A 23,134-nucleotide genomic window follows, 5' to 3' on the forward strand; every position below is an offset into this window, starting at 1 on the left:
ATTTCAGGGGAGGGCAAAGGTGCTCTCCTTAGAAAGTGATTTGGGAAGGGTGATTTTTTTTTTTTACTGCCCCACAATTTTCTGTAATAACCAGAGTCTAGGACAAAAATCATTATACTGGAGCTATTTGCCTTAATTCCCAATTCTTTAGGGGGTACTGGAGTAAGTCCTTGGTCAGCATGGAAGTCACCTTGTACCAGACAGGGGTGCTGGGCATGTCTGACCGGTTGAGTAGACTATCATTTTCAATAAGGATCTGCTAAGTAAGAGTAACTGCAAAGCAAGAGGGTCCCTGTCCCAGCTACACATTAAGTCTTGGAAGGTCAGGGCCACTAAAGGGAAAGGCCAAAGTCCTGCTTGTCTGCACCACTTTCCATTATTACTGACCCCAGTCTCAAAGATTCAGAAACCCATCAGACTCAGAGACCTGGGTTGAGAGTCACTGCAGATGCTCCCTTCCCCCTGTGGTATGGAAAGGTTTAAAGGCCAGAACCACCTACTAAGAGAAACAGCTCAGAGAAGCCTTCCACTTACTTTTCATAGCGCTGATAAGCGCGCTGCCGTCTTTGATCACGTCTTTGATGAATTTATTGGTCCTCTCCAGCTCCTGTTCATAATACTTGAGCCTATCGCGGAAATCGGGGCTGTCGAGGTAGCAGTCGCTGAACTCCAGCGGGGGATGCCCCATGGTTACGATAGCGGAGGGACTAGGGGTTAGAGACAAAGAGCGAGAGCATCAGTGGCACAATCAGCAGAACAGACCTAGTGGCCTGCGTTCAGGAGCCACTCTGAGGCGACCCAGCCCACTCCCTTTGGAGGACAGGTACCTGTTCCAATGAAACTCTTGGGAGCGCCCGCTGGTGTGTAGCAGGAGCGCGTAGTCCGGTGGTGGCTGCGGCTGACCGGGAAGGCTTACCAACGCCTTCTGACGCCGGCAGGGTGCAGCCTAGCGAGCAGCACGCCCCCTGGTCATCGCCTCCCCGAAGCGCAGCGCTGAGTCCTGGGCGGCCCAGGGTGGAGGCGGGGAGAGCACGGGCGCGGGGGGCCGCCTCTGCTCTCCCAAGCCAGCCTAGGCTTCCTTCCCCGGCTCCCCGAGCGGCGGACCGCGCCTCCCCTCCCCCTTCTTAAAGCCAATGCCACTGCCTCACGCTGGCCGAGCCCCAAGCCCGAGACCAACCGAGAACACGGGCTCCCTTCGGCTATCTTCCTCGGGTCTTCGGGGCTCGTCGCCCACAATTCGGCAGCTGCGGAGACCGCCTACTCGTTCCGGGGAGCCAGCGGGCTGTCGGTTTTGGTGCTTAAAGGGTTAAACCCAGCGGCAAGGAAACGTAGCTTTCCACCAACAACCCGGCAGCGGCAGCGGGAAGAGGAGGGCAACAGCGCTACGCACAATAGCCGCGGTAGCCTGGTGCTTCCCTACGGAAACTGGGGAGCAGTCAGCGCCCTAGGACTCCATCTGGAAAGCGTGGCGGCCTGGGAGATGTAGTCTTTCCGTTTGCACGTCCCATGACTCCACCCTGCAGTCTCCCACCACCCCTCCAGGGTGGCCACTCTCCCAGATCTACTTCCCTAAGCGTGCCCCAGGCACAGCAATCCTAGAGGGGCAGGTGTACCGCCCTGGCCCCCGAGGGTGCGTGCAAAGTTTCCATAACTGCATCAGAAACTCAAAAGGATGGATGATGGGAAGCAGTCTCTCACCAGTATTTTGGCTGGACTGTCACCCTTCCTCGGATCCACCAACACTTTTCCTCCTTTTCCTGTGTCTCCTGGTACAGTACAGACACTAATTCTCAATGGTGCCTACTGTAGGATCTCTGTTAGACCCAGAACCCTCTGCTGAAGAACCAGAGGCCAACCCTTCCAAATAATTATGTTTGAACTAAAGGGTATACTGTGTGACTCACTGGACCACACTACAGCTTTCCAGGGCGAGAGTTTGTTTGTTTGTTTGCTTGCTTGCTTGTTTGTTTGTTTGGTGATGGTCGTTTGGGATGGGTTGTTTGTTTGTTTGTTTGGGTTTTTTTTGGTTTTTGTTTGTTTCTTGGGGTTTTTTGTTTGTTTTTGTTTTTAAATTTTGTTTTGGGGGCAGTTGCAAGGGCAGAGGGCAGAAGCAAGGGGACAAGGAGTTGAGTGGGATCAGGACACATAATGTGAAATCCACCAAGAATCGATAAAAATAAAAAAGAAAAAGAAACAGGCCATAACTAGATTTGAACTTCTTCCTGAATAGGGCCTCAGAGAATGGTTTCTGCAACACATCAATACACAGGCTGATAACATCTGTTAATGGAGAACCCAAAAAGAGGTTACTATAAATTATCTTGCAGTTTATCCAAAAGGCCTTATGTCCATTGTCTATTGTAGGGAAACCTGGGCTCCTTTTAAAGACAGCTCTCTAAGAATAGCTGCAGTTGGGAAAACTGAGAAATCCATTTTGATTTTGCAGCAGTGTTTACATTAAATTACACCAATAAAAGCCATAACAAAAAAGCTGAAAAATACAGTAATAACAGCTAACCTAACTATATTAATGTCTGGCTACTTCTGTAACAAATTACCACCAACTTGGTGGCTTAAATTAACATCAATGTATTATTTTATGGTTGTGGGAATGAGAGTTAGAATAGAGCATCACTAAGCTAAAGCCAGGGGTCAGAATGGCTATGTTCTTCTAGACTCTAGATTTGAATCCTTTTCTTTGCTTTCTGCAGCTTCTAAATGGTGCCCTCAAACTGTCAATTCTCAAAGCCAGCAATGGTCTGTCAGGTCCTTTCTTGTCCTGCATTATTATGACCCTGACTCTCTTGCCTTCCCTTTTCCTTTCTGAACTCTTAGAATTACATTAAGTTCATGGGATAAACCAGGATCATCACTTTACCACATGATCCTTAATTTAACCACATCTACATTAGTCCTTTTTGTCATTTAAGATAACATATTCACAGGTACTAAGGATTTAGACATGGATATCCAGGAGGGCCCTTTGTTGACACTCCAATCAATTGTTGTATACTCCTATAAGTCATCTCACAAGTGGCTGGAGGTGGTGGGGCAGCCCTTTAATCCCCGCATTCAAGAGGTAGAGGCAGGCTGATGTCTAAGTTCAAAGTCAGCCTACTCTACAAATCAAGCCCCAGTCCACCCAGGAATATACAGTGAGACCCTGTCTCAAAATAAAACAAAATCAAAAGAATGACAAAAAAAAACACCTCCCAAGTCTTCAACGCCCCGCCCCGTGTGGTTGGTATTATTATACCCATTTAAGGTTGGAGAAATTGCATCAAAGAGAAGCCGACTTGCACAAGGACAATGCTAACGCTAGGCAAGTGTCCTATGAACTGATCGACATCCCCAGCCCTATTTCCTACCCTTATTATTTTAAAGGTTAACAAGTGCTGGGGTGTAACTTGGTTTGTAAATCACTCACCTCAAATGACCAAGACCCTGGGTTACTAGGTATTTTGTTTTGTTTTGTTGGATACTTTTAGAGACTAAATCTCACTATACAGCTCACATGGCTTCAAACTCTTAACAATCTTTCTGCCACTGTGTCCCTAGTGCTATGTATGTGCCACCATGTTGTTTGATCTCCAGTACTGCAGAGCAAAACAAAGCAAAGATAGAAGAGGAAATGGTTATCTTTTATTAGAAAATACTCAAAGTAGACTTTAAATGCACTGTGGGTGGAGAAATGCAGGTAGTAGAAAGATGTCCATTGAACAGGGGCAATTTTTCACACTGTCACATCTCCTTTTGGCTATCATTCATTCATTCAATAAGCAGTATTCATCTAAGAAGCAGTTTTATTTTGTTATGTTGGTTGGTTTGCTTTTAATAAATATTTTACTTTATTTTTTTATTTGTTTGATTGTTTGAGGCAGAATCTAACCTCCAAAGCTGTCCTAAAGCACATTTCATTTAGCCCAAGTTTGCCTTAAATTCCAAATCACAGCCTTGTGAGTGCTGTTATTACAGGTGTGTGCCAGCTATCATATCCAACTCTTAAGATATTTAACACCGAGCTTCAAAATTTTAAGGAAAACAAAATATATAACCCTGAAATTTTTTACATTGTTCTACCATTTGATTTCTCTTTGACATTTTATATTACATATTCCTCAAAGAATTTTGTCCTCTCATAAAATATTTTTACTTAAAATCTGCTATTGATTACCATACTGAATTTCTTCCCAACAAAACTGTGACCAAAAATAGAAATTTTTCCTTGTGATGGCTATAAGGCTCCCATATATAAAAAGTCTTTTGAATTGAGTTATAGTTGCAATTATGTATGTAAATTTCTAAAATATCACATTTTATTATTATTATTATTGCTAAACAAAATGATTGGACATGTAACTCCTATCAGAAGGATGGGGAAGGTATAGGCTACAGGATGTAGAGTTAAACAAGAGTCCTCTGAAAACAGAAATAAAACAAAGATTTCTCAGCCTCAATTTTTTTAACCTCAGCATTTAAAATATTGGCTAGTCTGATTAACCTTAAGACTTCTGCACATGGGCAGCTTGTAAGAATCCTGACTTTGGAAGGCCATGCTTTCCTTTTGAGGGATTGATAAAGGGGGATAGGAAAGCTCAACCAAAGAGGAGTTCTTTGTAAAGTCACCTCTAAAGTAATTTGAGGATTTGGAAATTGGTTCCTTTCAGCTATGGGGACACCATAGTCCTTGGAAAGTGTACTTTGTTGAGGAATGAATATGTGCAGCTCTCAAAATTTATAATGTTAGGCACTAGATATTTATTGTCAGGGACAATCACCTGTATTTGTAAAACTAAAAGATACTTCTCTTTAATGACAAAACAGTCTCTGATGTTTTCTGTTGCTAATAAGACCCATCAGAGAAACTTGCCTAGAACTAGCCAAAATGGCTGAACTGACCTGCTGCTTCCTTCCTGGTTGCCTAGAATAACTGTGTATTTCAACATTAAACCCAAACCCTAGGAGAGATACTTTCATCACCCTTTTTTAAAAATGTGCCCTGTCGGAAGCATGAATTCAAACAGAGCATGCTCAAGAACGTTCCCACCTCTACCTGTGACAACAAATCTTTCCTGCATGCCTATATGAATATGTATGAATTTCTCCAACAAATGCCACTTAGATTTTTTTAAACTCCTTTGAGACAAAGTCTGGCTATGCAGCCTATGCTGAACTTGAAGTAGCAATACCCCTGCTTTGGTCTCCTGTGTACTTTGCTTACTGGCTAGACACCTGGTAATCTTCTTGCTTAGCTTACTTGGGAAGACACTGCTTTGGTAATTATTCCCAGTGCTCTTGTACTTGTTTCTGTAATACTAAACTATTCTTCACTCATTTACTTTCTGGTTTTCCTTATACACTTTGTACTCACCAAGACATGAACCCATGATGTTCCGTTATAATGTGTTCAAATACTAACCTCTAATTGATGGTATTAAGAAGTGGGGAGTTTGGGATATGATTGGGTCATAAGACAAGATTCCTTATGAACAGGATGAGAAAATATCCTTTTCCTTTCCACCATATGAAAAACAGGGAGAAAAAAAAAGTAGTCTCTAAACCAGAAAGAAGGCCTACAGTAGACACTATGTCTGCATTAATACTGGCTTCGTGGCCTCAAGAACCTTACAAAATACATTTCTGTTGGTTAGGAGCCACTCTGTCCATGCTAGTTTGTCATGGCCACCCGCATAGACTAATACCTATAGACATACCCCGGATAAAGACAACAACCGAATGATTACATGAGGAACAGGTTCCTCCAAAAGCCTCAGTTATTGCCCAGTCGCTGACAGCCAGGAAGGACTTAACTAGCTCCACTAAGTACAGTGATATGAATCTGTGGCAACAAAATAAATACCAACGTGGACACACATGGAAAGAGGATTTGCCACTATTTGATGAAGGACGCAAAGTGAATCCCTCCCACCGTTTTTGGATTGGAATTTTGTTGTTTGTTTGATTTTGGTTTCTTGAGACAGAATTTCATTTTTGGTAGCTTCTAGTCCCACTTGCCAAATGCCAAGTTTATAGGTATATACCACCAGGCACAGGTGTATTTTACTTTGAAGTGAATAAAAGATGGTAGAGAAATATATGAAATAACGTCTTTCAGTGTTTCTTGTATTCCTAAAATTTTTAATAACCAAACAGAGAAAAAAATGAACATTTCTTTCCAGGCATGGTGGTGTATCTATAATCTCAGTACTTGAAAGATAAGAGACAGAGGCAAGAGGGTGGATAATTTGACACTAGCCAGAGATGCATAGAGAGGCTTGTTTAAACAAAACAAAACAAAACCATTTCCCCATGTCTAAGAAGCACCAGGTCCGTGGTCTTAACAAAAGCTGGTGTGTTTCCTAAGCCACTTACTGCATTACAGCTGTGATAGTGTGGACAGTTCATAGTAATGTAGACTTAAGATCTCTATGTAGTTTGGGCACCCAATCACCTAAGCATTTGGAACAATTTCCTCTTCAAAATTTTTCTATGGAATTTTATGCACAAAGCTCTCAATTAGAGTCCCAGCACCACACACACACACACACACACACACACACACACACACACACACACAAATGTTAAGAAAGGGCTCGCATTTGCATCACTCTCCTGAGCCTTGAAAAGGTCAAGAAAAGCTGCAGTGGTTGCTCCAGCACTGTCTATGCTCTGTAGGATCAGTGAGAAAAAATATATGAAGTCATTTATGTAGAAGTGCTTTGAAAGATTTATTTTTGTTATTTTAAATTATGTGTATGTGTGTGGTGATATTTTGTTTGCGCTCTAACAAATAAAGCTCGCCTGAAGATCAGAAGGTGGAGCTAGCCATTAGCTAATGATAGAGGTCTGGAGGTCTATATAGATAGCAGATAGGAAGTGATATGGCGCGGTGGAGAGAAGAAGTGATAAGGTGGGCGGAGACAGGAGCTCAACCCTTTTTCAGTCTGAGAAGGTGGAGAGGTAAGAAGTTTCTAGTGGCTGGTTGCTCTGCTTCTCTGATCTTTCAGCATTTACCTCTAAAAAAAAGAAAGAAAAGAAAAAAAGAAAGGGCTTAATAGACTGATCAGCATTTAATAGCATGGATTATTCTTGTAGAGGACCAGACTCGGGTGGTCAGAACCCATATAAGAGTTCACAATTGTCTGAAATGCCAATTCTAGGGAGATCTGATGCCTCTGGCCTCCTTGGGCACCTGTACTTATATATGCACCCACCCACACATATATGCATACATAATTAAAAATAATCCTTTTTAATTCTAAGGATTAAATTACAGATAATATATGTAGACATAACTGATACATAAACATTCCTTAATCTGAGTTCAATCTAAGCACTCTTCCATGCTTTTTATTATGATGAATAGCACTAAAGGCAAAGAGCCATCAGAATAATCACAATGATACTTGTGATTAAGAAACAGAAAACATTCCTAATGATCACACACACACACACACACACACTCACACACAGTGACACCTGTTCATTATCATCATAGGGCAGTTAAAAGTCATTCTTCTTCAGAAAGAAATTTACATTTTGAGTCAAATAAAAATTCCAGGCTGGGAATAATGGATCACTGGTAGAGAGTTGCCTGCCGTGCCCAAGGATACGGGTTCAATTCCCAGAAGAGTTTACAATCCCCTGACCTGGTTTGTGCTGGATTTAATACTATCTTTCAACTTCCTGAATGGTCTCAGAATGTGAAATCACTATCCCCTCCAGGGTTTAAGAGCCAGAACCTGAAACCCTGGAGTCATTCATGGTAGCAGACCACCACTAACGTGGAGTTGCAGGATGTCAGCAAAGCTCCATGCCCTTCGACCTGGTTTATCCAGCTGGGCCTCGATGTTTATCAGCTTGGGTCCATCTGAGTGTCTGCCATTTATGCTGGAATCAGAACCAAACCATTTGACTTAATGGAGCAGTCATCTGGGTCAGGATCAGCCTCTTGCCATTGCACAACACTTTGACAACTTGAAAGAAACAGAAACAAGGAAACCAGATGTTGAGCCCGCTATGGTGGCATATGAACATAAGCACACTTCTTTTTTTTCTGTTAAAAACTTTTTTCTTTCTTTTTTATTGAAAACAGATTTTTTTTTTCATAAAATGTATTCTGATCATGAATTCTAGTCCCTCATCCCCTCCCAGGTCCTTTCACTTTCCCATCCATCCAGCTCCACACCTTTTTCTCCCTTTAGAAAACAAACAAAACAGAATAGAACAAAACAAAGGAGAAAAAGAAAGGGAAAGCAAGGAAAACACACAAACATGCAGACACACAGAGAGAGACAGAGAAAGTGAGACAGGCAGAGAGAGGAGAGACCATAAAAACACAAAGTCAGAAGCCATAATATATAAACAAAAGAGCAGTAAGGTAAAAAAAAAAAAAAAAAGTGCCCAGACAAGGCATTATGAGACAAACATCTCCCAAAATACAGCTGCGTTCATTTGGAATTGCCCATCTACTGTGGGCATGAGGCCTGCCCTTAAGTATGGTTTGTATAACCAATGAAACTCTGCTGAAGAAAACTATTTTTTTCCTTTGCTAGCGGTTATCTGGAGATAGCATATGACTTGAGAATGGGGGCTTGTGTCCACTTCTCTTCTCTGTGCTGGGACTCCATATGGCAGGCAGAGACAAGTGCTGTCCCTGTTGTGTGTCCTGCTGTATCTAGAAAGCCTTATTTCCTTAGTGTCCTCCATCCCCGCTGGCTCTTACAATCTTCTGCCTCCTATTTGCAAAGTTCCGTGAACCCTGAGGGGAGAGGTTTGATAGAGACATCCCATTTAGGACTAGGTGTTTCAAGGTCTCTCACTTTTTATATTGTCCACATGTACTTCAAGTAGAAGTTTCTCTGATGATGGCTGAGCAAGACACTGACCTATGGGTATAGCAGGATGTTGTTAGGAGTCATTTTATTGCTGAGTCATTTATTTCTTTAGCAGAATAATAGTATTTGGTTTTTTCCTAGGTCTGTAGTCTATCTAGTCTCAGGTTCTTAGCCACTGAACAGTGTCAGGCATATATTCCATCTCATGGGTTGGGCCTTAAATCCCACCAAATAGCAGTTGGTTACTTCCATAACTTTTGTGCCACTATTGCCCCAGTGTATCGTGGAGGCAGGTCACCATTGCAGATCAAAGGTTGATAGCTGGTGTTCACCTTTCTCTTCTGGTAGTGTGCAGCAGAATATCTTCCAGTATCTTGAACACTAGTGACTAGGAGTGAAGGCTCCGGTTAGGCGCCAGCTCACCTTCTCTGTGTTCAGTGAGTTATGTTCTTTTTCAGCAATAGCGCCTTACAATCAGTTCCTGAAGAGCAATCGATAGCCTTGGCTACAGCCTGAGTTGCTGCTTGGGGGTTCCCGTGGGGCCCCTTTGGACAACAACTCTATTCAATGTAACCCATTCCTGGCAACGGAGGTTTATTTTGGTGAAGAGAGGTGTCTAATTGGGCTTCGTCTCCCCCAATATTTGGTGATTCCATTTAGATTTATGTCATGTATATAAAATCATACATATGTTAAGAACCGTCTACTGTAGTAGGTTTCTACATGATCCTTCAGATGGCCCTTAGTTTTAGCTGTCCCTGCCTATACTCCCTCTTTCTTCCCTCTCTCCATTTAACTCCTTTTAATCCTCCTGTTCCAGCCTCCCTGCAACCTCACCGCTGTCTCTCCATAATTATCTATTCAGTTTCTCCTTCCTGAGGAAATCCTCCCCTTTCCGCCTAGTCCTTTACTCTTCACCTAACCTCTGAGGTTATATGGAGTGTCCCCTGACGGACGGCATCAAAAGACAAGCACAATTCCAGTCTCAGCACTCCCTCAAAATGCTGAAGCAGGAGCATCACAAACTCCAGGCCAGCTGGGTCTACCTAGACCATATCTTAAAAAAAAAAACAAAAACAAAAAAAAACGCATAAACAACAAAGAAACCAGATGTTATGGGGCTTTGGGAAAGTGTAAACTCACTACGTCAGTTTCTGCCTCTTTTCTCCATCTGGGACTGCAGTTAACTTCATTCAAATTTTTCTTTACAATGCTTGGTAGTTGTTTAGGCTTCTCTGTATAAAAAAAGTGGAAGGAACTTTAAAAAAAAAACTTATCTGGGACTGTGGAAAAAAATGTAATTTTCCAAATCACATTTTTTTATGCTTCAGAAGGTATTAGGTATGCTTTTAAAAATGTGTCCTGGACATAAGAAATAATATTTTCTACTCTCTATACTTCAAGGATCTAAAGGTCTGTGTTCTGGAAAATTCAAGCCTTCCTTCACAAGCCAGTAAAGTAGCTAAGAATGTTATCTGACCTGTCAAGTTTATATGTAACACAAACTGGTGTGAAAATAGACGTGATGAGGGAAAAAGGAGGCTGACAAAGACTGATGTTTCCTATCAAGTACTTTAGGAAAAAATGATCTTATTTTCTTCCCTCAACAATTCCATGAAGAAGGTCCTGTTGTTAATTTCATTTTACAGATAACACCTGAAATTCCAGACTTTAACTAGTTGGCGCAGGTCACCAGAGAGTAATCCAGGCCTGAGTCTGAAGCCATTTTTTTTCCATTGTAATTCAGTCTAACACATAAGCATCTAATCTCTATCCCCTCGTGTTTGGGGGGCTGGGCGTACATGGAACATCAACATGGAAAAGAATAGCTTTTGGTCACCTGCTGGTAACTATAGCAAATGACTGAAAATTGTACAAGGTTGAGGATTAACAAAAGCTGAAGAGCTGGCTGGCAGACTGGCTCCCATGATCACATGTCCAACTCTAGAATTTCCAGACTCGCACAGAGCAGACCATAAAACACTGGCCCTAACTATTTGCAGCCCCACCACACTGCCTTGCCCTTCGTCCCAGCCTGGCCTAAAGCCTTTACAACCATTGGCCCCATTCCCAGTCCGGGCTTGGCGCTGGCCTCGCCTCTGCTTTGACTCGAGTTGGCCTAGTTTCTTTCCTTAGCTAAAGCCAAAACTTAAAAACCTTTAGGAGCCGAGGAGCAGCAAATATTTCAAGGAAGGAAAAATCTTCTTCCAAATTTTCTGCACATGCAAGTCTCCACTTACTCACTCATCTCCACCCCCCCTTCAGTGTTTCTTGGTGGAAAAAAACCTCTCTACTTACAGCCTTGAAATGTATCTAGTTTATGAGGAGGCTGAGGCAGGAGGATCCCTTGAGCCCAGGAGTTCATGATCAGCCTGGGCAGCATAGTGAGGCCGTGCATTTATTAACCCATGTTAATGCATAGCTACCAAAACTCTTGGGGGACTTTTCCTGTGCTTGTTGCCTTGTGCTTAGCGGTTTGAGGGACTCAACTCAGGCCCTTGCACATGCCAGGCAAGCACTCTATCACTGAACTACACCCTGGCCTTCTAGCAAATTTCTTTATCTGTTGTTGTTGCTGTTCTGCATGCACGCGCGCATGCATACACACATACACACACACACACACACACACACACACACACACACACACACACACACACACCCCTGCACATACATATGGAAGTCAGAAAATGACTTTGTGGAGTTTTCTTTCCTTCCACCTTCATGTGGGTGCCCGAGAGCAAACTTGGGTTGCCAAGCATGTGCAGCAAGCACCTTTGCCCCTTCACCCACCAAAATTCTTTTTTAATTCCCTGGATTCCTAATTTTCAGTACACTTTCACCTCAGCAGAACCATGTCAAAAGTGCTTACTGGTTAAAAAAAAAAAAAAAAAAAAAAAAAAAAAAAAAAAAAAAAAAACTGGGCATTTTCTGTGTTCAGTTTGATTCCCAGTTAGCAGCAGTTGAGGGGGGGGCGATATTTTGGTTCTCAGAAGCTTATGGGGGTAGTAAAGGCACAGTTATATTACTTTTGAACTTTTTTTAACTTTCAAGAAAGTAGCAACACCTTCCACTTCAACACAGCCCGATGTGCCACCCTGTTTTATGCTATCGCAGAAGGGAGAACCAGATGTAAGTGCTACACACCCATAATTCCACTAGTAGGAAGGCTGAGACAGGAAAGTCTGAGTTTCGAAGCTAGCCTGCGCTACACGGTAAGACTTTCTCTCTCAAAATAGGAAGAGCATGTGGAGAAGAGGAGTGGAGGGGAAACGGATCTGTAGACTGATCGCAAACTTTTCAACATTGCCCAGAGGTTCCCCTGGGAGAGCACAACCTACATTTTAAGCTTCTACTGATGGTCCTTGCACTTCACTTTGCATCTGGTGTTTGCTGGGATGCATACTATAATGTTGTTTGAGAAATGGGCTTGGGCCGGAAAAGAATGAAGAGCCACTGAATGGGAGGCTACTGGAAGGTGGCTGGAGCATAAAATTCTAGCTATGCCAAAGCAGGAAGCAGGAAGATCACAAGTTACAGGCCAGTCTGGACAATTTATGGAAGAGAGAAACAGAGAGAAGGAAGGGGAAGGGGGAGGCAAGGGGAGGAGAAGAGAGTCCAGAGAAGCAAGTGTGTGGACAAGGATCTGAATTTTTTATTTCATCTATTTCTGTGTCTTGCAGTGCTAGAGATGGAAGAAACCCAGAACTTCACACCTGCCACGCAAGTATTCTAGCACTGAGCAAAACCATTACATTTTCACTAATTTCAAAAATGACTTAAATCGAGGAACTCACGATACCAGCATCCAAGTCCATGTATTAAGATAGGCTTTTATCCACTAAAAATCTGTTGAGACATTAACAGTCCTCACACAACAATGGTTTTCATTACTGACTTGAGGGAAAATTTCCATTCCCCATTTTGGCTTTCTTATTTTCATACTAGTTTCATCTCTTGTCTGATTTAAGGTTAATAATGAAATAAATGTAATTCAATAACTAGAGTTTACACAGTGCTTTATGTGAGGTCATTTTCATTCATGTCACATAACATATTGCATATGACTAACAGAACTACTAGAAAGATAACATCAGAAAACTAACTGAACTCTTTCCCAACAGCTAACTCTAGTTCCCTTCCTTATACAATAAAAAAGACAAATGCTCAGAATAATATGTCACCGACTGCAAAGTAATGTGCAGTTATGCTAACAGTAAAATACCAGAATACAAAGTTTAAAAACTTGGCATTTTGGTGCAGACCCGTATCCAACTATTCAGGAAGCAGGGGTAGGAGGAGCCCAAGTTCAAGAGCAAACTGAGTAGCTTATTGAGATCATATCTCAAAAGCCAATAGGGTAGGAATGCATCTCAGTGGCAGAGAGAGTTTGATCCTCAGAACTGGAATTTTGTTGTTGTTGTTTTCAAAACAGGGTTACTCTGTGTAGTCCTGGCTGTCCCGGAACTCACTCTGTAGACCAAGCTGGCCTCAAACTCAAAGATCTGCCTGCCTCTGCTCCCCCAACCTGAGTTCTGGGATTAAAGGTGTGCACCACCACCACCTGGCCAGAACCAGAAATTCTAAAATGAAATAAAAAGGTGGGTACAATAGCTTCTGACTGATATCCCAGCACATAGAAGGCTGAGGCAGGGCAAATGCAGAAAGTCTGAGGCATTATAGGATACTCAGTATGAGTTTCAGACAGTCTTGAGCTATTAAGAGAGACTGTTTCAAAAGAACCCTTTTAACATACAATTCTAAGTCAGTATTAACAGGTAATTTCCAAAAATGTACACTAAGTTTTATGCCAGAAATTTTACAAAATGACACTCTACGTAAATCAGTAGGAGCATACCACATAGGGAGTGCAAACACCACACACAGTGGACACACACCACATACACAGTGTAACCACAACACACAGTAGACACACACCACAAAGCAGTGGACTCATATCACATAGTCAGTGCACACATAACACACAAGTAGTGCACACACAATGCAAGGTAAGTGGACACATTCCACATAGGCAGAGCACACACAACCCAGAATGAACACACAATACACAGGCAGTGGACACACACCACATAGGTGCTGGACACTCGGATGATTGTCTAAAGAAGAGAAAGTCAAAGGCTAAGGAAATAACTCCAGGGCAGGGTGGCTGCTAACATCCATGAGGTCTGGGGTACCTCCAAAGCATCACAAAGCAGGGAAAACACAGCAAGGTACCCTGGCAAAGTCTCCATATATGCCAGTCATGCTTTCCCTATCACATGGTACCAGCACTAACCACAGGAAGGAAACTGCCTTCACACAGCCTTGCTAAGAATGGCAAGTGAATTTGCATTTCAACCATCAGAAAGCTTGATTAGGCCACCAAATTGCGCTTATTTTTAGATTTCTTTGGGGCAGTTTTGAGCAGCAGAGGAGGGAGGGTGTAACACAAATCTTAAAGGTCTTATTAATAAAAACAAACCTGGAGCCAGGTATTGGGGTGAATGCTGAAAGATCAGAGAAACAGAACAGGCCACAGCTAACCTTACCTCTGCTAATTTCTCAGCCGATCCTGTTTCCATGAATCTTCAGACTGAAAGCTTCTGAGTCCTCATCCGAATTGATCTCAGCTGAACTGCTGCTCAAAAGCCTAAAAGCTTAAAAGCTAAAGTTCCTCATCCTCATGTCTTATATACCTTTCTGCTTCCTGCCATCACTCCCTGGGATTAAAGGCATGTGTCTTTCCCAAGCAAGACATGAGATCTCAAGTGCTGGGATTAAAGGCGTGTGTCATCATGCCTAGTTATTTCCAGTATGGCTTTGAACTCACAGAGATCCGAATGGATCTCTGCCTCCAGAAGGCTAGGATTAAAGGTATGTGTACCACCATTTTCTGGCCTCTATGTCTATCTAGTGGTTGTTCTGTTCTCTGACCCCCCAGATAAGTTTATTAGGGTGCACAATTTATTGGGGGACACACTATCACCACAGGGGAGTTGCTACAAATTTGAGATTAGCTTGATCTAAAAAATGAGCTCCAGGCAGGCCTGGGCTATATAGAGAGACCCTGTCTCTAAACAAATTGAACTTTGATAATGTCAAATACTACAAGGAAGCCAAGTCCAAACATTAACATTCACTATGTCAGAGTCATCTACTTGGTCTCTAAGGATGCATTTATATAGTTCCTATTCTCCAGATCAGGAAACTGAAGCTCAGAAGGGTGAAATAGCTTATCCAAAGTGCACTTAGAGTCCACCCCATATCTTTGAGCAAGAACATCATCCTTTTCTGCTCCAAATGGTACTGGAAATAGAACCCAAGGCTTTGCATATGCTAAGCAAGCAACCTCTTGATGATCTACAACACCAGCCACTGTTTAATTTTCATTTTGAGAAGAGTGGTGCAGTTGCTCTGACTAACCTTGAACACATCCTATAGTCCAGGCAGACCTCAGACTCGTGACCCTCCTACCTCAGCTTCCTGCATGGCTGGGATTACAGGCCTCAACCACCAGGATCAGCAAAAATCACTTTTCTAGCTCCGTGCTAGTCTGTCTCTGTACTGAAATGCCATTTTATAGCATTAGAAAGCTTTAAAAAATTCTGTTTTCTTTTTCTTTTCTTTTTCGATACAGGGTCTCACTATGTAGTTCTGGCTGTCCTGGAATTCACTATGTAGACCAGGCTGGCCTTGAATTTACAGAGGTCTGCCTGCCTCCCGAGTGCTAGGATTAAAGGTGTGTACCACTACCTTTCTTAAAAGCTGATGTCCACAGGAAAGCTACAATCTCTCATAGCCTGTGGGACTATAAAATGGTATGAATATCTTCTTGTCCTACTTTATGCTCCCTTTCCCAGCCTTATACCATAGATCTCATCCAGACTTTGAACTGTATTAGGGTACCTGCTTGGTAGTAAATGTGTTCACTTGTTTCACTTGTTCGTTGTTTTGGCTTTTTATAAGGCAAGATCTTGCTACATAGCCCTAGCTGACCTCAAACTTGTGGCCAAACTTCTTGCCTCAACATCCCAAATGCTGGGATTACAGGTATGTTCCACTATGCCCATATGTCCACTATGTCTGTTTTTGTTTGGTGTGTGGGGTGGGGCGTATCCATATGTGCACATGCTTATGGAGGCTAGAGGTCAACCTCAGATGTCATTTCTTAGGCACTATTTACACTGCCCCCCCCCACCATCTTGAGACAGAATCTCTCACTGGCCTGGGCTCATTGATTAGGCTAGAAGGGCAAAGCCGCAATCTTCACCTCCTGTCAGATGACCAGCCTGCCATCACCTCCCCAGACCTGGGATTATAAGCACACTCCATCACTCCTAACATTCTGACATGGGTTCTTGTGCTGTCAAGCATTCACAGACTGAGCCATCTCTTTAACCTCTTTTATTTTTGCTTGGTTTCTTGGTTTGAGAGTTGGATTGTTGTTGTTGTTGTTGTTGCAGTCATTATTGTTATGGGAGATCTCATTGTATAGCCCAGGATGGCCATGAACTAACTCACAGCAACCCTCCTGACTTGGGCCTCCTAAGGGTATTACAAGTGTGAACAATCACACCTGGCTAAATTTTCACACACACCCCTCATTCCCTCTCCCTCTCCCTCTCTCTCAAAACACCCTCTCTCACCCCTCTCTCCCCCCCACCCCCCCCGTGTGTGAGTGTGTGCGTGTGTGCGCATGAGTGTGTCAGTGTAGAGACCACAAATTACTTACAATAATATTAAAAATTCTGTACAACCTAGAGGCTCGGATGATGGCTCAGTGGATAAGCCATCTTGCTATAGAAACAAGAGGACCTAAGTTCTGATCCCTAGTACCCATGTAAAGTGTGGTGGCATGCACCTGTAATCCCAGCATTGGGGATGGGAAGCAGTGGGAACAGGCAAATCTGAGCCAATTAGTAAGCTTGGGATTCATCAAAAGATAAAAAAAATAAGGCAGAGAAGTAACTGAATTAGACATTTCTGATGTCAACCTCTGGCCTCCATATACAGAGGCCCACCTGCACAAATACACACACACACACACACACACACACACACACACACACACACACGGCAGTCCCACTGAGCCCAAAGATGTGAGGAGAGTTGATTGACCAAGAAGTCTATGAAGAAGCATTGGACTGTTAATGAGGAACCATATTTAAAATATTACATCATTTATTGTCATTGTTTCTTGTAGTAAAACCTTTTCTGATTGAAAACTGCCAGTCTTGTAAACTGACTTGAAGAATGAATTTTGAAAAATTAAAATTTGGTGAAAATCATAAAAAATAAAATAAAATATTACATCATTTACTTTGTATTGTTGACATGAAGTTTTGCCCCTTTTGAGAGACTTGCCATGTAGTACTCAGTGGCTTCAAGCTCCCCATCCTCCTGTTGCAGACTTAGAAGTACTTAGATTACTGTTATATACCAGTGAGTAAACATGTGAAAGGTAAGAGATACCAAACTGGGCACTTCTATTTTAATACTCTATTTTATGAAATGAAAATCTCTAGGATTGGCAGCCTAGCTCATTTGTATTCACATATCCCTTAGCTCTGCAAAAAAGAGAAAAAAGGGAGAGAACTGAAAACTTGTATCTTTCATTTCTAATCAATATGTTACTATAATAATCCTAGACTTTATATAACTCTAAATATACTTTGGACAACATCGCTTACTACAATGTACACATTATTAATTTTTAGTATATTTACAAGATTCAACTCACATAATTAATCAACTATCACCACAATAAATTTCAGAGCATTTTATCACTTAAAATAAAACTGAGGTTGGGCATGGTGGTGTACACCTTTAATCCCAACTCTCAGGAGGCAGAGGCAAGTGGATCTCTGTGAATTTGAGACCAGCCTGGAAAAAAAAGGAAGAAGAAAAGAAAAAGAAAAATCCATTACTTAATAAAAAAAATAACTAATTAATTAATTAATTAACTAACAAAAACACAAGCCAGACAGGAAGTATAGCATATATCTGTTATCCTAGCACTTGAAAAGCTAAGACAAAAATATTATCATGAGTTTAAAGCCAGAGTGGCTTACATAGGACAGCCAGATCAGCCCCACTTACACAGCAAGATTCTGTCTCAAAAAAAATCTAAAAACAACCCCCCATATCACTTGTTATTGACTCTATTTTCCAAGTAATATCATTCCAAAATGCCTTCCAAAAACTTAGCCTTGTACCTAGAAATAAGTACAGCCCTCAACTCTCATCAAGGATGATAGTTTTATTTATCTATTTTATTTATTTATTTATTTATTTATTTAGGGTCAGGGTTTCTCTGTGTACCAGCTTGGCTGTCCTGGAACTCGTTCTGTAGGCCAGGCTGGCCTCAAACTCACAGATTCACCTGGCCCTGCCTCCCAAGTGAGTGCTGGGATTAAAGATTCCTACCACTCATTCACTTCTGTCCACCCTCTCCCAGTTATATTTAATTCTGCCTCAGCTGTGCTTGGTCTCTGCAGGCCCCAGAGTATAGAGAGAGAATGGCACGTTAAGTGAAGTAACTCCATCTATGTGGCTATGGGAAAGTCGTGTATGCTGAGGCAAACATTTTTGGAGATGCAGCTGTTTGGGGATCACTCCATGTGCTTGTATGTAAGCCCAATAAACTCACTGGTTTGGCAAGATGATCTTGCGTGGAATAGTTAACTAGTCTATCACCAGTGCTTTGTCTAATAAATAGATATTGGTTCATGTCTGCCCGGAAAAGTTCACACAATTTAATAAGATTGCAAAAACCCTACAACCATAATACAAGAATGGAAAAAGTATAGGCTCAATTAACTAATAACTATAGATAGAAAAATTTGACAAAAACTTTTAGATAGTCTACCTAAAAAGTATTTTTTTTAATCGTATATCCAGAGAGCTGGGCTTGTAGCTCAATGATGGACTGTATTAGTTTGCACCTGGGTGTCATCTCAAGCACAATAATAAAGAGCTTTTTTGATTAAGTATGAATTTTCTCAAAAGTAGGATAGTTCATGAAAGCTGTTGTTGTGGTTTGAAAGAAAATGCCCCTCAAAGAGAGAGGCACTACTAGGAGGTGTGGCTTTGTTGGAGTGGGTTTGGCCTTGTTGGAAGAAGTATGTCATTGTGGGGTGGGCTTTGAGTTCTCCTATGCTCAAGATACCTCCCAGTGTCACAGTTGATTTCTTGTTGCCTGCAAGATGTAGGACTCTCAGCTACTTTTCCAGCACCATGTCTGCCTGCATAATACCCTGCTCCACACCATGATGATAATGGACTGAACCTCTGAAACTGTAAGCAAGACACTCCAATTAAATGTTTTCATTTATAAGGGGTCATGGTGTCTCTTCACAGCAATAAAAACCTAACTAAGACAGCTATGTATATAATTAACACTTTAATAGTATGGGCAAGAAAAATTACCTGATCCTGTAAAATATCTAGCAAAGTTCTATATGGCAATTAACAATTTAATTTATAACAAACAAGGCATAGTGAAGTCAGCCAGGGCTACATAGGGAAATTCAGTCTCAAAAATTAAATAAATAAATAAATAAATAAATAAATAAATAAATAAAAGGGGGTGGGGATATTGTTCAACGATAGCGTATGCATGAGGCTGTAGATTCAATCCTCAATACTATAAAGAGAGAAAGAGAGAGATAGCAAGGGATAGAGGGAGGGATAGAGAGAGGAAGTAAGGGGGGTAGGGGGCGATTGACTAGATACAACTATCTGGGGAGGAGAGCTGGGATTCCAAGCCAAGGCATTGTCCCTGTTAGAACTCTACCACTGACCTATAGCACTCATAGGGCTATAAGCACTTAGAAGCAAGGCTTTGGGGATTCTACTCCTCATACTGGGCTGCCTTGCCCAGCCTTAATACATGGGGTGGTGCTTAGTCTTACTGCAACTTGATATGCCATGTTTTATTAACATCCATGGGAGACCTGTCCTTTCTTGAACAAAAACAGAGGAGGAGTGGATTGGGGTGGGGGTGGGAACAGAAGGGGTGGATGGAGGGACTGGGAGGAAAGGAGGGAGGGGAAACTGCAGCTGGGACAGAAAGATAGATAGATAGATAAATAGATAGATAGATAGATAGATAGATAGATAGATAGATAGATAGATAGATAAATAAATAAATAAATAAATAAATAAATAAATAAATAAATAAATAAATAAAAGCAAGGCCAATATAAAGGCTCTATTCCAAAGAAAGAGCAGCACAAGATCATAAAGAGAGTGGTTGGACAGCAGAAAGGCACTGAGAAACAGAAGCATGACTCCAGGGAAAGAAATTACCGCAAAACAAACCACTCAAAACAACAAAACACAAAACAATCCCTACCATTACCACACCATATATATTCCAGGAACGCAAGGGTAAACTCATAGGAGAAAATCCTCCAGTAACACTTACCACATTGCTGGAATAAATCAGGAAAGCCCTAAGATTGTCTCTGTAGATACGAGAGAATTTGAAAGAATTCAATACCCTCTGTTGACCAAAAACTCTTAATGAGCGAAGTGAGGTAGTAACTCCCTGTACTCTTCTCTACTGTTGAGGCAGGAGAATCCCTCAAGTCCTGGAATGTAAAACAACACAACCAATAAATAAATAAAATTACTAAGTAAAAACAAGATCCAATGGGTGGAACAAAATAATTTACAGATAAAATTATGGATACAGGAGCTTAACATTATACTAAAAGTGTTGCTATTAATCACGAGAAAAAAGTACATATTTTTTTCTTGTCCTTTTGAGACAGCATCTAGTCTTTTGCCCAGGCTGACCTCAAACTCATGGCAATCCTTCTGTGTCGGTCTCTTAAGTCTAAGATTGGAGGTTTGGGCCATGAAGTCCAGCCAAAAAGTGAATTTTTTTTTTAGGAATTTTTTAGGGAAAGAAGTAAAGAGCATAGGCTCACTGTGGAAACAGAATTAGAATTGGAGCCAAGATTGTGGTAGAAACCTATAATCCCAGCACTATGAGTGTTAAGGCAGGAGCAAGTTCAAGGCCTTATTGAGCTATATTGATTGTTAGACCCTGTCTCAAAAGAAAAACATGTTTTAGGGGCTAGGATTGTAACTTAGTAAGGAACTTGCCTAGGCGAGACAGCTTCATAAAGAGAAAGTCCTGGGGTCCATCCCCGGTACTGTAAGAGGAGCACTAATATCAAGAAAAATATAGCCATTGTTTGAAAAAATCATGAAGAGTTTATAAAATTCAACATTCCTTCCACATTGAAACATTTGCCCTTGGAAGGAGCCAAAGCCTCACTGGCCTCAGGCGGGAAGCAGAAGGTAAACATATGGTCAGATATATGAAAAGAAGAGAAGCTTAGAAGATTCTAGAGGGCCCCTTCCAAGTATAAAGGGAGTCACAGTTGCTGTGGGTGGAGGCTCTGAGCAGCATCACTGCAGGAAGAAAGATGTTCAGATCCAAGAGTTGCAGTCCTCAGGAGTCATCATCACCCAGGTCGAGGTGGAATTTCTGGTGAGGCTTTTGAGTCATCTCTGCTTCCGGTAAGTCGCCCCTCACCAGTCCTCCTGTTGGGAATCCCAATAAAAACTCATTGCTTCACCGAACTGGACATTGATGAAATCCTTATGTTGGACTCTTGTGGGCTCCCTTTCTGTGTCATTAGGGTGTGGTTAGCCATGAGATCCTGTTTCAAAAAAGAAAAAGAAAAAACTAAACCAAAGAAAAAGAAAGAGAGGAAAGGAAGGACAGAGGGAAGATTGCTACTATATAGGTCAGTGGGTAAAGGTGAATGGCGCCATACTTGATGACTGGAAATCAGTGCCTGGGACTCAACATCCAAAAGTTGTTCCCCATGCACACTATGGGGACCTGAAACTTCTAATTAGCCTGCTTCTACTGCTGAAGTGCTGGGACTACGGACTTGTGTCCTACCTCCTGGTTAAGGTGGTACTGGGAATCAAACCCATGGTCTTTGGCATTCTAGGCCTACACTCTCCCAACTGAGTTACATCTCCAGCTGTGTGAACCTTTCTACCAGATCAAGTTTCTGTGTTCCCTTTTCAGGATCTAAATCTGAGAAAAACCTGTTGTGGGGGGGGCCCTCATTAGGCAAAGATCTCCTTAATGGTCCTTCTTTGTCCCACCTCATCCTACTGATCCCCTGTCCCCTCTTCTGGTGGCCTTGGTGTTCTCTCTTCCTTCTACCACTCACTTCTGGGAGTACCTCTAGGAAACAAACACTTTCTGTTGCTAGAGGAAGCCTATATTCTCGCTCTGAGGTAGCTGCTAGAAAGCTGGTAGCTATCAAAGCACACATGTCTGATATTACCAACTAGACACCAAACTTGAGCCTTTTATCCAAGATCTCTACACCTTTATTAAAGGATTTTGACGCCAGGGTAGGGGATGGGGATGAGGGTGGGTGGCACACCCCTTTAATCCCAGCAGTCAGGAGGCAGAGGCAAGTGATCTCTGAGGTCAGCCTGATCTACAAAACAAGTTCCAGGACAGTCAGGGCTGTTACACAGAGAAACCCTGTCTTAAAAAACCAAAATAATAAGAATAAGAATAATTTTAAGCCATCATTATCTTTGACCTATTTGGCAGGAGATTACATACGTATGTAAAATTTATAAATTTTATTATATAAAATTTACATATATATGTACACACACACACACATACACACACACAAAACTACCTTCTATACCCTTGAGAAAAAGATCCATATTCAATCATTGGCCAGGCAAAAATCAAGAAGGTCTATGCCTGTGACCCATGGAAGGCCCCTCCTAGGGAAGTTGAGGGCCCAGCTGAGAACCCATCCCTGTTTGGCTCCAGATTTACTAAAGATATGTGTAAATATACTAACTAGTACCCAGAGCATCCTAAAGGCCTCTCTACTCATTTAGTCCATTGCAACAGTCAGGATATGAGACAAAAATGTCAAAAACCAGATAAGGAACACGAAGGTCATTTTCCCACCTGACTTGATATAGTCTTCAAGCTATTTAATAACCTGGAGGAGGCCTCAAGGACTAAAAAGAAAAGAAAATGTGGCATGGTAGCACTGTTGTTCCTTGACTATGATGGGGCTGCCCTGACTCTACCATGTATGCTAACCATCAGTTGAGAGCTTTTCCCTGCCTCATGAGGACTTTATCAGGCTGTTAATAACTGGGAACAATAATGTCAAAATTCATTATCCCCCACCACCTAGTCCATGTCAATATTACAAATAAATAGGACATTGAAAGAGAGACTACCCCTCTCTAATGGATAGCAAAAGTCTCAGGAACATTAC

General features: G+C 41.9%; 1 protein-coding gene across 2 annotated transcripts in view; it reads right to left on the reverse strand.

The window, feature by feature from the left end:
• The window catches only part of Ophn1 (oligophrenin 1), a 359,638-nt gene extending 358,176 nt beyond the window's left edge, over nt 1-1,462 (reverse strand). For both annotated transcript variants that reach the window (XM_028883891.2, XM_028883889.2), the window contains exons 1-2: nt 828-1,462; nt 535-707 (exon numbers count right to left, since the gene is read on the reverse strand). In XM_028883891.2, the coding sequence (XP_028739724.1) occupies nt 535-688 (154 nt within the window). In that variant the 5' untranslated portion in view covers nt 689-707; nt 828-1,462. The remainder of the gene's footprint in view (nt 1-534; nt 708-827) is intronic.
• Between the last annotated feature and the right edge of the window lie 21,672 nt (nt 1,463-23,134).

Source organism: Peromyscus leucopus, chromosome X, assembly GCF_004664715.2.
Source record: "Peromyscus leucopus breed LL Stock chromosome X, UCI_PerLeu_2.1, whole genome shotgun sequence".
NCBI lineage: Eukaryota > Metazoa > Chordata > Mammalia > Rodentia > Cricetidae > Peromyscus > Peromyscus leucopus.